Source organism: Enhydra lutris, unplaced genomic scaffold (assembly GCF_002288905.1).
Source record: "Enhydra lutris kenyoni isolate GAN:26980312 unplaced genomic scaffold, ASM228890v2 scaffoldscaffold51, whole genome shotgun sequence".
Classification (NCBI taxonomy): domain Eukaryota; kingdom Metazoa; phylum Chordata; class Mammalia; order Carnivora; family Mustelidae; genus Enhydra; species Enhydra lutris.
The window spans coordinates 10,210,272-10,223,719 of NW_019154135.1; the positions used below are offsets into that span (position 1 = coordinate 10,210,272).

Here is a 13,448-nt window from a genome sequence, read left to right on the forward strand (position 1 = left end):
TTAAAGGTGCAGCACACCTTGGTGCCTGGCAGGAAGGCCCCGCCTTCTCCCATCTCAGACCTTCGCGAGCACCTGCCTGAGGATCCATTTTGGACAATCACAGCTTCTTTCCAAACGCTTCATTGCAGAGATGATTGAGGTGAAGACACAGTAAATATGAAACTGTGTACAGTCCTGAAATGAAGGATTACAACCCTGTGGAAGGCAGCCCCGTGGGGGGAGGTGGGGCCTGGTGGGTTTGGGAAAACAGGCCCGTGGTGTCTGGAAAGCACCAGGTGTGGGGGCGGGAGGCATGGGTCCATGGCCAGCTTCCACCTTGCTGGGTTCACTGGGCTGTGTCAGCTGGGCGAGCACCTCTCCTTCTCTGAGCCTGTTTCCCTGCTGGTAAAAGCAGGGCTGGGCCAGGTGAGAGCCACCACCTAAGACCCCAGCTCCGTAGCTCCAACAGCTGGTTCTTAGCAAAAGAAAACCCACTTCCAACATTTCCTTAGGAAAGAGCAGAATTGTATGCCTTTGGATCCTGCCTTGGCACACACAGGCTGTTCCTCATCATTCCCACACTTGGGTGCTTTTCACACCGATGACCCATGAATGCAAAGCATTATGGAACCACATGCAATCATAGGTAATTACTAAAAGAAAACGAGCCTCTCGTCAACCTTGCTCATTAAGCTCTTGCAAAGAATATAGCTCTTACATTCAAGAGAAGGATAAAAAATCAGATTTGGGGGGTAAAGGGGTTTCCCTAGTTAGTTTTTCCTTATGTTTGTTTATGCCTTACTTTTTTTGCTTGACACAGATTCTAAGTGAGAAGTGACTTTGTATTTTTTTTTTTTAATTCCTGAATAGTATCCTGATCCAGTAAACAGTACACGTTTCCTGAAGGAATGAAAAAGCCATTTTTCCTGAGCGTTAGGATTTCCTGTTGAACTCAATGGATATTGTGGATTCACTTAGTTCCTAAACTAGTCTCAAGTTACAAGTTGAACTACAATGCAAACTGCATTAATACTTTGAGTTCCTTAACTGTAAATGTTTTGTCATAACCGAGCACTCCTACAAATCAAAAAATACTTCAATTTTATTTTATTTTATTTTTTTAAAGATTTTCATTTATTTGACAGATCACAAGTTAGGCAGAGAGGCAGGCAGAGAGAGAGAGGAGGAGGAGGCAGGCTCCCTGATGAGCAGAGAGCCCGATGCGGGGCTTCATCCCAGGACCCTGGGATCATGACCTGAGCCTAAGACAGAGGCTTTAACCACTGAGCCACCCAGACGCCCCCAACACACTTCAATTTTAATGAGAAAACTCTGTTTTTAGGGATTTATTCTACATAAATGCATGCATAATTGTGCAAAGATGTATGCACGTCTTTTATTGTATTTATTGTTACATTGTTCACAATAGAAAAAATGTGTACTAAGCCCTTGGCCTCTGTAAACTATAATATACTTTCAGGCAGCCATTGAAAAGATTTTAATAGTCCTGCATAATGTTAGGGAGAACGTGACTGTGTATTTCAACTTTACACCCATCACAAATGTACGCACACAACAATGCACGTGGACCTATACTTTGCAGATGCTCATGTGTGTGTGTGTGGTGGGGGAGAGTAAGAAATACATCGAGTTTTAATTTTGGGGTTGAAAATGGAAGAGACGTTTACTTTCCACACTTTAAAAATATTCGAATTGTTTTTTAGTGAAAACATTTGGATTAAAAAAAAAAAAAGATGTCGGGCGAGTTTTAACCCTAGCATCAAAGGAGAGCACGAACATACAGAATAAATACTTGTTCTGCTGTAAATTTACATAAACTTTCCAAAAAAAAAAATGTGTTTGCAACCTGCTTAAGAATGTTCGGGTGTTTTGACTCCAAAATTCACTTGGAGGAGTCTCCCTTAAATAAACAATCCCAAATCATAAAAAAGAGTCACATAAAAAAGTGCTTGATAGCATTGTTTATCATAACAAAAAAAAAAATGCAAAGGAATCGCATGTGTCACCGAGTCACGTAAACTAGCCAATGACAAACACATCCACACAAATAAAAATTATAAGGAGCGCATAATAAACGTACCCACAATACTGTTGTAATGTTAAGGTGGTAAATTTTTTTTTCGACAGTATAATTCAAATTTTTACTAAAATTTATATCTGTATAGAGAATAAAACATTTTTATGGTGGTTATCTTTAACTTGTGGAATTATGAGTTATTTCTTTTTATAAATTTTTATTTTTATTATTTATTTATTTATTTAATTTTTAAAATTTTTTAATAAACATATAATGTATTATTAGCCCCAGGGGTACAGGTCTGTGAATTGCCAGGTTTACACACCTCACAGCACTCACCATAAGGTGGTAAAATTTCAAAATGTAGTACAGCCCGAGCTAATAAATATAGGAAAGCAAGACTAAAAGTGCGTAGGATAGGTGGGACTGTGTCAAAATCTTAAAAATGGTTGTGTGTTTGTGTGACAGTGTGGTTAAATTATTGTGACCATTTTCTCTGTGCTTTTTCCCCCTTAATGATCAGATATAGTTCTATAATAACTTTTTAAGCTCTTTTTTAAACCGTTGGTGCAATCACTGGCAATTTGAAAACCCTAGCTGCATCAGATGACTTGGTAACCAGAAAGCAGAATCTGAAATTAAGGAGGGCAATTTGAAAGACAGTCACTTTTTCGGGAGATTGGTGATCCCAACAGTGGAACCACCTGAATGAAGAGACAGTAGCCTTGAGCCTCTGAAATCTGGCTTCTGTTGATGGAGTGAAGAGCGCACTCAGCCACCACGATTAAGTCTCATGAATTATTGGGAGAATCCTGATGCTAATACCATGAAGACATTTTCCTTTAAGAAAGTTTAAGATAAGGAATTAAGAGAAGAGTCATATTTGCTTTGGTATAGGATGGCACGCTATAGTCTGAACTTGACACAAAAGTAGTCAAGTTTGTGCATTTCTGGGTGTGGGATTTTATGCAAATTGCATCATACGGTGTTGTCTTTTAGCTCAATGTAGTTTTGAAAAAACAACAAAATATTTTGTTTAAGGGTCGGTATATATGTAGTAAAACTATCAAGCAAAGCAAGTGAAGGCTAACCATGCAGTCTGATGGTAATGACTTCGGGGCTGGGAAAGGGGACCCAGGGGATGGGGTTGGGAGGCTCACAAGTGGCTTAAAAGATACTAACAAAATGTTATCTCTTTATCTAGGCAGGAAGACACACGCATTTATATGTTATTTTACTTTATATGTTACATAGGACACTACGTATTTTGGTACCTATCAATATTTCATAATAAAAGTGCAAAGCATTTCTTTGTGTTAAAAGGTTAAGATTACGTGAAAAACTGAAAGCTGATGGTAAGAAGAAACTTCGCGAACTCGGTGGCCCTCTAGTGCCCAAATCGCACAAGTACAATACACGTCTTTTTCAGAGATCCACTCACCCTTTCAATTCCTTAAAAACAAAAATCAACAGCAAGACCAGGGAGAGTGGCATGGTGCCAAAGTTACTCAGGTTAGATGGTATGTCTTACATCAAATTCTTAAAATACTGCCCGGCTGCTCTTCACTCTCTTTGAAGAATGACCCAAGAGCATATGTTTCAATTCTTTGGCAAGAATGTTTCATAAAATGTTTCACAATTTAAAGATACATTTCAAAAGAAAAACAGTATTAAATTTTTACACCTCTAGGATCTTTTTTAATTGGTTTCATCCCCATGTCCTTCTTTTAACATCTTTAGAGTTACTACATTTAATAGCACTAATTTCCTTGCAAAATTTGAGGAAGAATCACACCAACAGATCCTTCCTCAAGGCTCAGCTCAGACATCACACGCAGCCTTTGGGTCCCACGGGTGAAAGTGGTCTCTCTGTGCATATGAGCTTCGAAAACACGAAACTAACTTTTTGGGGGACTTATTTCAGCCTGCTTTATATCGTGATTGCTTGTGTACAGCCCTAATCCATCCCTCAGATTCTTAAGGTACACAGGACGAAGTCTCTTGTCTTTTTTATCTTTATGTTACCACAGTTCTTAATACGGCACCAGGAACGTTTTATAGGCTCTTTTGTCTTTTCCTTTGAGTGCCTTTTCTAGAGATTTAAGTGAGATAAGTTCATAACTGTATTTTAAAACTGAGGGTATATCTGAAACATATTTTCTAGTTTGGCCAAGCAGTCAAAAGAATTACATAGTCAGAATAGATAACAGAGGGGACTGTGAGATTACTGTAGGATACAGGATTGCATCTAACCTGCCACGGTGAAAGGCAACTTGTTTGTCACATGGGCACAGTTGACATTTAAAAAAAAAAAAGGAATTCATTAACAGTGAAAATACTGTCATGATATGGTTTGGCCTTGCATGAAATGTGCAAGTTTGTCAGTCATCACGGAAACTGAAGGGATAATATCCATGACATTCAGTGACTCAGTGGCATAATGAAAAGAGCGTGGGATTTCAACCTCCAGCAGCATCTGGTGAATCCTAGGGAAGCAACTTCTGAGCCCTAGTATTCCCATTGGTGAAAGCAAACATATATACATATTATACATAAACAAGCTATAAATATTTATATAGCTTAATATGTTATAAGTCAAATATATTTTTACATTTATATATGATATATTGTGTATATTATATAACATATGTATGTTATATTTTTATATGTAAGATTATAAACTATAAGTTATATAACTTTGTATTATATTATTTTATATTATATATGCTTTATATAATGAATGATATTTATGTTATATTATATAAGCATATTATATAGAACATACTATATATTATTGTATATATTATTTGTATATGATAAAAATATATTTGATAAATTTAGATTATGTATTATATAAGATTATGTAGGTGTATAAGTATACATAAGTGTATATATAAGATTATAGAAGTGTATAAATATTTATGTTTATTATTATATAATTTTACAATATATTTTTATATAGTTTATGTGAGTATATTTTATATATGTGGAGTTATATTTTATATGGGATATAAAACACATCACATGAATGTATATCCAGGTGCCCAGGGGAGCCAGTGCACAAAATTGTCACCCTGTCTGTGACAAGTGCTTTTGGGCAGCTGGTGTCTTTCTTCTCAAGCTATGTCCATGGTGATGGTCTTTTATATCTCACTTATGGTAAAGCCCATCACGATATTCCATCCTTAATGGTAACATAAGGGAGTGATTACGCATGGAACTCACCGACTTGTGTTTGTATAGAGTGTTTTAGAGCTCCGAGGCTTGGTGACAGATGTGATGTCTCCAAAGGGGTCGTCCACGTCATCGGCATTTGTGGACTGCACGTAACCACTGTTTGCATGACATGAAAAGAAAACGTGGGTTTCTTGATAAGAAAGATGGAAGAAAAGATCAACAGGGTCCTAACATCCAAAGGAAATCTTATTTGCTAAAATAGATCAAAAACTGAAAAACCAAAATAAATTAATAATAATAATAATAACCATGATGATGGAATAATTTGCCTTAAAAAAATAAAGGCAGGAGATTTTCCCATTTTCAGAGCAACAGTTTCGAGGCCCTCATGATCTTAAGTTTGGGCCAGAATGGGAGTAACAGGTGGGTTGGGATTTTGTGCCAAGAATCAGGCCATCTCTGCAGCCTGGGTTGGCTCCTTCCCTGGAGACAGGGATCGAGCCTGGGGCAGGGCAGAGACTGGCATCCACCAGAGCCACTAGGGCTCCTGCTGGGGAGGGAAACCTAGTTGGAAAGACTGGTTGCCTCCATCACGGAGCAGTAATGAGGGAGGGAGAGGGCAAAGATGAAAGACCCATCTTCTCGGATTCACTTGGTTCCACGGACCTATGATTTGAATATTTATGTTCCTCCCATATTCCTGTGTTGATATTCTAATGCCCGAAGGGGATGGTAGGAGGAGGTAGAGGTAGCAGAGGTGGGAGGAGCTTGGCATGAAGGTGGAGCCCTCCTGAGCGGGATTCACGTTCTTCTAAGAGAGGGTCACAGAGCTCTCTTTCCCTTTCCACCCTGGCAGGACCCGTGGAGAAGTCTGGGACTCGGGAGAAAGTCCTCTCTCCATCATGCTGGCACTCAGATCGTGGGCGCCCAGGCCCTAGAACTGTTAGAAAGAAATATCTGTTGTCTATAAGGTGACATTCTGGGTTAGCAGCCCCAATGGACTCAAAGACAGGGTCATTCCTCAACCTGAAGCAGACAGACCCCCACAGGCTGGACGACGCATGTCTTTGCCGACTATGGAAAGCCAAGTTTAAATCTAGACAAGTAAGAAGAGACATTTCCTGCACTTCAGTGTTAGTGGGCACGTCTGTATCTTCTGCATCGAGTATCAAAGCCTTTCTGCTTGAAAACACCCAATATTAGTAGCACCCAGTGTATTTTACTTCGTAAAATAACCAATTTGGGGAAACAGAAAAATACCACTCCCCCTTTCTTTCTTTTATCAAAATCGTTAACAGATCTGTGATGAAAGTCCTGACATTAAGCAGGCTCTGTGCTGGCAAAACATTAGAAATCTGTTCAAAAGTGTTAGTTGTCTTAAACAGTGAATTACAAACATGAGTGAGCTGAAGGCAGCTACAATTTAGATGTAAATCTAGTCATTTTTAAGACATTAAGAAATACTCTCACTTACGTATAAAGAGGAATGTATTTGCTTCTGGAACTTGGACTCACGCTTAGAAAAAAGAGAATATGGACAATGGACATTAACTTCATAAGCATTAAATTATTACAGTGTTTCTCTTATTAAAAGAAAAGCAAAGTCTTCAGAGATACCTCATGGGAATTAACCTCTAAGAGTTTGTAATTGTGAACAGAGGTGATTTAAAGATGGAGTTTTCAGTGAAAATTAAGAAGCCTAACAAATGGACTCCAAGTCTTGAGGACCCATGGCTTGCTCTCTGCGGCCCTATTTTAAAGTCTCTCCTCTTGGCTTTCTCCTTTTCTGTAGGCTTCCTTTGAAACTAAACGGGCAATATTTGGCAAAGCTGGGCCCCCAATTTTTTACAACACATGGAATTTTCATGTTGAGTGGCTCCTCCTGATCAGTCAGTCTATTTCTCCATGGTAGAAACGAAACAGCCAGGGCACGAAGTTTAGTCATTCACACGAGATCATGGTTATTTATGGAATCTCAAGGAGATCTGGGTTTATTTTCTATTTTCCCTGCTCCTGCCCCAGAATCAGCCATTTCTCCAGGGGTCTCATAATTTCTTTTACTGAAAAATGGTGATTAAAAGCCAACATCTTAACATAATAAAAAAATTAATTAATTTAAAAATTTTTAAGATAAAAGTCAGCATCTGGGGGCACCTGGGTGGCTCAGTTGGTTAAGGGTCTGCCTTGGGCTCAGATCATAATTTCAGGATCCTGGGATCAAGCCACCAATCCGAGTTCCTGCTCAGTGGGGAGCCTGCTTCTCCCTCTGCCCATCTCTTCTCTCTCTCTCTTTCATAAATAAATAAAGTCTTTAAAAAAATTAAAAAAAAAATGAAAGCCAACATCTGGGGGCTAGATATGCTCATGGCTGCTGGGGTAGAGGTCCCTGCTCCTGGGTCCTCTGAGTGGACAGATCTAGGGACGGAAGTCAGTGTAGGAAGTGTGTAGACCCATATACTGATGTGTATTTCTGTATATACTGTTCATAAATAAATTATAGCAAACCTGAGTTCATAGGATCCTTCCTGATCAAATCCAACAGCACAGTTCATTCACGGCCTTTCTTCCTTACTTATTTGTATTCTTCCTGACAGCATGAAACCTGCTTCCTGTTACTAAACGCGTCATTTGTTCAAACCCATACATGTAAGAAGTATTAGAATCGCCACCCATTTCCTGGGGAGACACAGGCTCTATCCAGAGCACAGTGTTTAGATATGATTCTTTTCATCTTTAGCCTGACATTATTCAGTCCAAATACTGTTTCCAGACTTATTAAAACCCAAACTTATCTAGGACCACCCACTTCATGTAGTTATGTCATTTATTTGTAACACAGAATCTTTTGTCAACATGTGCACTCCGTTCTGGACCCTGCTGACATCCAGCAGGTTTGGCTGTCCCTGTGGATTTGTGCATATATGTATGTATTTCACTTCCCATTCACTGAAGTTTGTTCTTTTTTTTTTTTTTTTTTGAGATTTTATTTATTTATTTGACAGAGTGAGAGAGCATGAGCGGGGGAGGAGCAAGGGGAGAAGAAGAAGCAGACTCCTCACTGAGCAGAGAGCCCGATGCGGGACTCGATCCCAGCCCAAAAGCAGATGCTTAACCACCTGAGGCCCCCAGGTGTGCAGTGAAGTAAGTCCTTTCTAATGACTAGCTCTATGGGCTTCACAAATACAGAGTCAAGTCAGCCATATAGAGCCATTCGCTACCCTAAATGTTTCCTTTATAGGCTCTCTGTAATCCCCCTTTCCAGCTCCCGGCTGCCATTGTTCTAGTCTCATCCTGGTAGTTTTGCTTTTTCTGAATGTCCTATAAATGGACTCATACAACATGTGGCCTTTGGGGACTGGCTGCTTTCCCTGAGCAAAACGCATTCCATAAACGCTGTCGTGGGTTGCATTTAGTTTTGTCATTGCTGGGTGGTACGCCATTGCACAGGTGTATCTAGTATGTTTATCCCGTGCATGCCTGCCCACTGGCCTGTTGAAAGAGATCTGGGTGGCTTCTAGGTTTGAGCATTATGAGTTGAGCTGCATAAACTTTCAAATATGGTTTTACTGTGGGTTCCTGGGAGCAACATTTGCACAGAGGAAGGCTCCAGGGTGAGCGCCACTCTCAGGAGTCTGGACACATGGCGATACTGACTAACACATACAGCTTTTCATTTATCAGATGATTTTCTATTTAAAAAACGCAGGGCGCCTGGAGGGCTCAGTGGGTCAAGCCTATGCCTTCGGCTCAGGTCATGATCTCAGGGTCCTGGGATCGAGCCCCACATCGGGCTCTCTGCTCGGTGGGGAGCCTGCTTCCTCCTCCTCTCTCTCTGCCTGCCTCTCTGCCTACTTGTAATCTTTCTCTCTGTCAAATAAATAAATAAAAATCTTAAAAAAAAAATGCAGTGAGGGCACCTGGGTGGTTCAGTCGGTTAAGCATCTGACTCTTGGTTGTAGCTCAGGTCCTGATCTCAGGGTCATGAGATGGAGCCCCACATCAGGCTCTGTGCTCTCTCCTTCTCCTTCTGCCCCTCCCCCTTCCCTCTAAAAAAATTTAAAATTTAAAATTTAAAAAATTTTTAAAAATTTTAAAGAGAAGGGATTCACATAAATGGGACAAATTTTATCCTCTGGGTGGATTATTTGCTATTTCACCACATGCTATATAAATAAAAACATTGTAATAAAGTGTTTTCATTAGTACTCACATAATATAAGAGTTGGCACCGATGATTTGCATCTTTGTTCTTTTAAAAGATATTTGAATGTGACCACCAACAGTTTCAGCTTGCTGTGCTTATGAGCCTTATATTTTGTGCAAGTCTTAATCTTTTAAGAATTATTACCACTCAGCTTATACATTGGAATCTATTTTTTATATTAGGAGGTTTTACACATTTGGCAAAACATTTTAAATAATCTTTATCAAAAAGTTTACACTTTATTTTTAGAATATGGCTTGAGAAAAACTAACTTGGTTGACCAGACAACATTCTTCTCAGTATTTTCACCATTTGCAATACTAGACTCAGCAGTTAAACGTGGTTATGATTTTGCCTATTTTCACTTGATTATTCTTTTTTCTTTTACTGATATAAAAATTCATTTCTAAAGGACAATATATGCAATTTTATTGATGTCATATAGAGATTCGAAAAATGTTGTCTTTGACATTATTTTTCCATAACTGAAACTTATCAAGAGCTCTCATCAATTTTGCTGATTACAGGTAAAAATCTCCTGGATTTAGCAATTAATTGTGGATTAGGTAAATTAAATGTACAAGATTAACCTTCACATTGAGGTGACGATTGACTCTCTAGGAAAGAAAAGAGAGAATAATCTTACTGCTGACACGTGTTTTTCTTATGCATTATCTGTCTGTCTCACACAATTCTTTATAAACATCTATAGTATGTTTTGCAAAATACACAGATCTGCTTAGACTTCCGTATGATTCATTATATTTTCTATTCTATTTAATTTTACAAAAGGTGGTTGTGACTCACCACCAGTGTTGCCACCAACAACTTCACTCATTAACTACTTGGTGGAGTATACTCATTAACCTGTACTAGCGTGATTATTCAGGCATCCAGAGAAACGGATCCCTCATTCACACTCTAAACCTGAGTTGATTTCCTGTGGTTTTAAGAGATAAATGTGAAAAGCGAAGTGTTTTTAGAAAAAAAGTAAAGAAGAATAATATATTACTTCAGCTAGCGAAAGATCTATTAAAAAGCCTATAAAAATAAAAAGACATGGAAGAAAATATTCATGATTTCAGTTATATTAAAATTCACAACTTCAGTTCAGCAAAGAACAGTATAAAACAGAAAACTCAAAGACAAAAGGAGATATTTTGATGCATGTTACCAATAAAGAATTTTTTTGCAGAGTAGTAAACATAAAAATTTATACAATTAATACATAAAAAACAAGGAATCCAACTGCAAAGGGGGGAAAATATGTGAACAGGTAAGTTACAAATGTGAACACCCAAGTAAGTCGTAACCGACAAAAAAAAATGAGTATTGGCTATCAGGTAAATAGAAGTGAAAATGATAATGAAATACAATTTCATGCTCATAAGACTAGAAGTTTTTTAAATTTGAAATTCCAAATGCTGGCCATGATGTGCAGTCGTGGGAACTCAAGCATTGCCCATGGTTTAGCCCATGGATACAACTCATCTGGAGAAGAATATTCTGGTATCTAGAATATAAAGAAGTGCATCCTCCTGAGGCAGCCATTGTAGGCATAAGTATGCACATAAAATCTAGAAATATTTTTGGGCCTGGTGCATGAGGAAACGGGGACACTGTTTCCAACTGCAATAAAATCATAAAAGGAATTATATTACAAGAAAGATAAATAAATTGTGGTATCTCCATACAACACAAGCCTGTCCAGCAAGGAAGGTCAGCACCTAGAGATCTACGTGCCAAGTTGTATGCATCTCACGAACACAACGTTGAAAACGTTCTATTTATCTATCTATATATATATATATATATAACCCCCCCCCCCCACACATATATATATATATGCCACTATATTGAGTTTATAACCATGGAACACAATGCCATATCTTGGTTAAAAAGAACACATAGGTTTTAAAGTCTTACAGGAATGTATGAAATATGAAAAATCAAATTCAGAATACTAGTGATCCCTAAGGAAGCACAGAGAGGCTCACCATCGTGTTGGTAATGTTCGGTTTCTAAAACTAGGAAGTGAAGACACAGATTGCATCATATTCTTATTTGCATGTTTTGTACATATTAAATATTCAAAAATAAATTTAAAACATAAAAACAAAGGATAACATGGATTGTGGATTGTAGTGAGAACAAAAAATAGGGAGAAATAGTGACATTTTCAAAGACAGAAACAAGAGATTTTTTATGACTAAATGCACAAAATGACTTTTATGGAAGGATTAATAATAAAACCACAGTTTCTAGCATAAAACACAAAATACCTATCTGATGCAAAAGTTGATAAAAAAGTTATAATCCCTTGAAGTCCATGGATTTCGGAATATAATTCTTTGTATCAACTTATTCATAAGGCATTCCTTATTTTTAAATGATTTTAAATTTTTTTTTTTTTTTGAGAGAGAGAGAGAGAGACAGTGTGTGGTGGGGGTAGGAGCAGAGGGAGAGAGAGAGATTCTCAAGCAGGCTCCACACTCCGCAGGAGCCTGACACAGGGATCAATATCAGAACACTGAGATCAAGATCTGAGCCAAAATCAAGAGTCTGGTGCATAACCCACAGAGCCACCCAGACACCCCATTCATAGTCTAAATTGTAAGGAAGGTTAAGAGAAAACAAGAGAAAGCGGGCAACACTGAACAAGTGAACGGGATTGGGTTCTCTTTCCCATCACAGGGATGGAAGTCTGAGGTCTATGGAATGTTCTCCATTCCAGAGGATTGGTCCATTCCAGGACTTTGGGTTCTGGCATAATTTAATGCCAAAGAATATGTTTCAAAATAACTAATTTTCCAAAGATGGAGAAATATTTTAAGTAGCTGAGAGATCCTCACCCCCTCTTATAAGCCATGGATGGGAGCACCAGACATACCAATGAGAGAACTGTGATAGGGAAACATTTACTGATGAGCACACAAGAGGATAAAACTTACAAAGTAACGGGCTTGACTGGTGTCAAGAAGGATCTTGTTTGAAATCTGTCCCAGAGTCCACCAACCACCTAAAATCAGCAGCAAAATGAATGACATATTTAATGCCTAAGTCAGTGTCATATCTTGTCTAGAAGCCCCAGTGCTGCTAACTGTCCCTACAGCATCACAGGCAAGCCCCAGGCTCCCAATGGAAAGCACTCCCCAAGCCTGCTTAGTATCTCAGGGCTTTGCCCCAGAGCCCCTCCTGGTCTCTGCTCTGCTCTCAGACCCTTAGTTTCCATTTGTTTTTGCAGCGCTGGAATCTGCCTCAGCACCCACCTCGTTTGGATTGAAGGTATTATTTTGGTTTTCATCCCAGAGCCTGTACTCACTCCTTTTTGGTCCACCCTTGGTGACCCCAGGCTGGTCTCCCCTTTCCAGTTCTGCCCATACCCTGAGCTTTGAACCTCATCTTGCTGGGAAGGACTTTGGGTTCTGGTGTAACTAAATGCCAAAGAATATGTTAAAAAATGACCAATTTGCAAAACATGTAAAACTATTTTTAAGTAGTTGAGAGATCCTTAAAAACAGCTGTAATAATCCAGACACGTTTTCTGTCCTCCGACTGAGTTTAATTTCGATGCGCACATCCTGTGCCAAGACTTTATATTGGAGCTGCATTTTCCCCTCTGTTGCTGCCATTTTGCTCTGTAAAAGCTGACAAAGTTTTTCAAAATGTTGTGGGCTTCTTACCTTGTGGTTCCGAACCTCTTAGGAGTCTGTGTTTAGCACCATATTTATATATATAATTATTTTCTTTACTGTTATGTGTTTTATGTAGGAAAGAGTTTTGTTATGAGAGGTGGTCCCGGGCTTGTCAGACTTCTAAGGGATGAGGAACAGAACAAAAGGGCGAGAGATTCAATGCAAGTAGGAGGTGCTTTGCAAGCACAGAGTCAGGGTTGAGAGGGCAAATGTGAGGTCCGACATAAGACCCAAAGGATTCACGGGATGTAGCCTGGGCGGGTGGGAAGGACCGTGGTAGGGAGTGGAGCACTGTTTGGAGGGTGGGGCTGGGGGAGCAGGAGGAACCCAAATGGGGGATCAGGCTGAGGAGGTC

General features: G+C 39.1%; 1 protein-coding gene across 1 annotated transcript in view; it reads right to left on the minus strand.

Moving 5' to 3' along the window:
- The window catches only part of LOC111156983 (spermatogenesis associated 48), a 70,250-nt gene that overhangs the window by 16,310 nt on the left and 40,492 nt on the right, over window positions 1–13,448 (minus strand). The window contains exons 5-7 of the mRNA XM_022518166.1: window positions 12,350–12,417; window positions 6,669–6,710; window positions 5,243–5,350 (exon numbers count right to left, since the gene is read on the minus strand). Of these exons, the coding sequence (XP_022373874.1) occupies window positions 5,243–5,350; window positions 6,669–6,710; window positions 12,350–12,417 (218 nt within the window). The remainder of the gene's footprint in view (window positions 1–5,242; window positions 5,351–6,668; window positions 6,711–12,349; window positions 12,418–13,448) is intronic.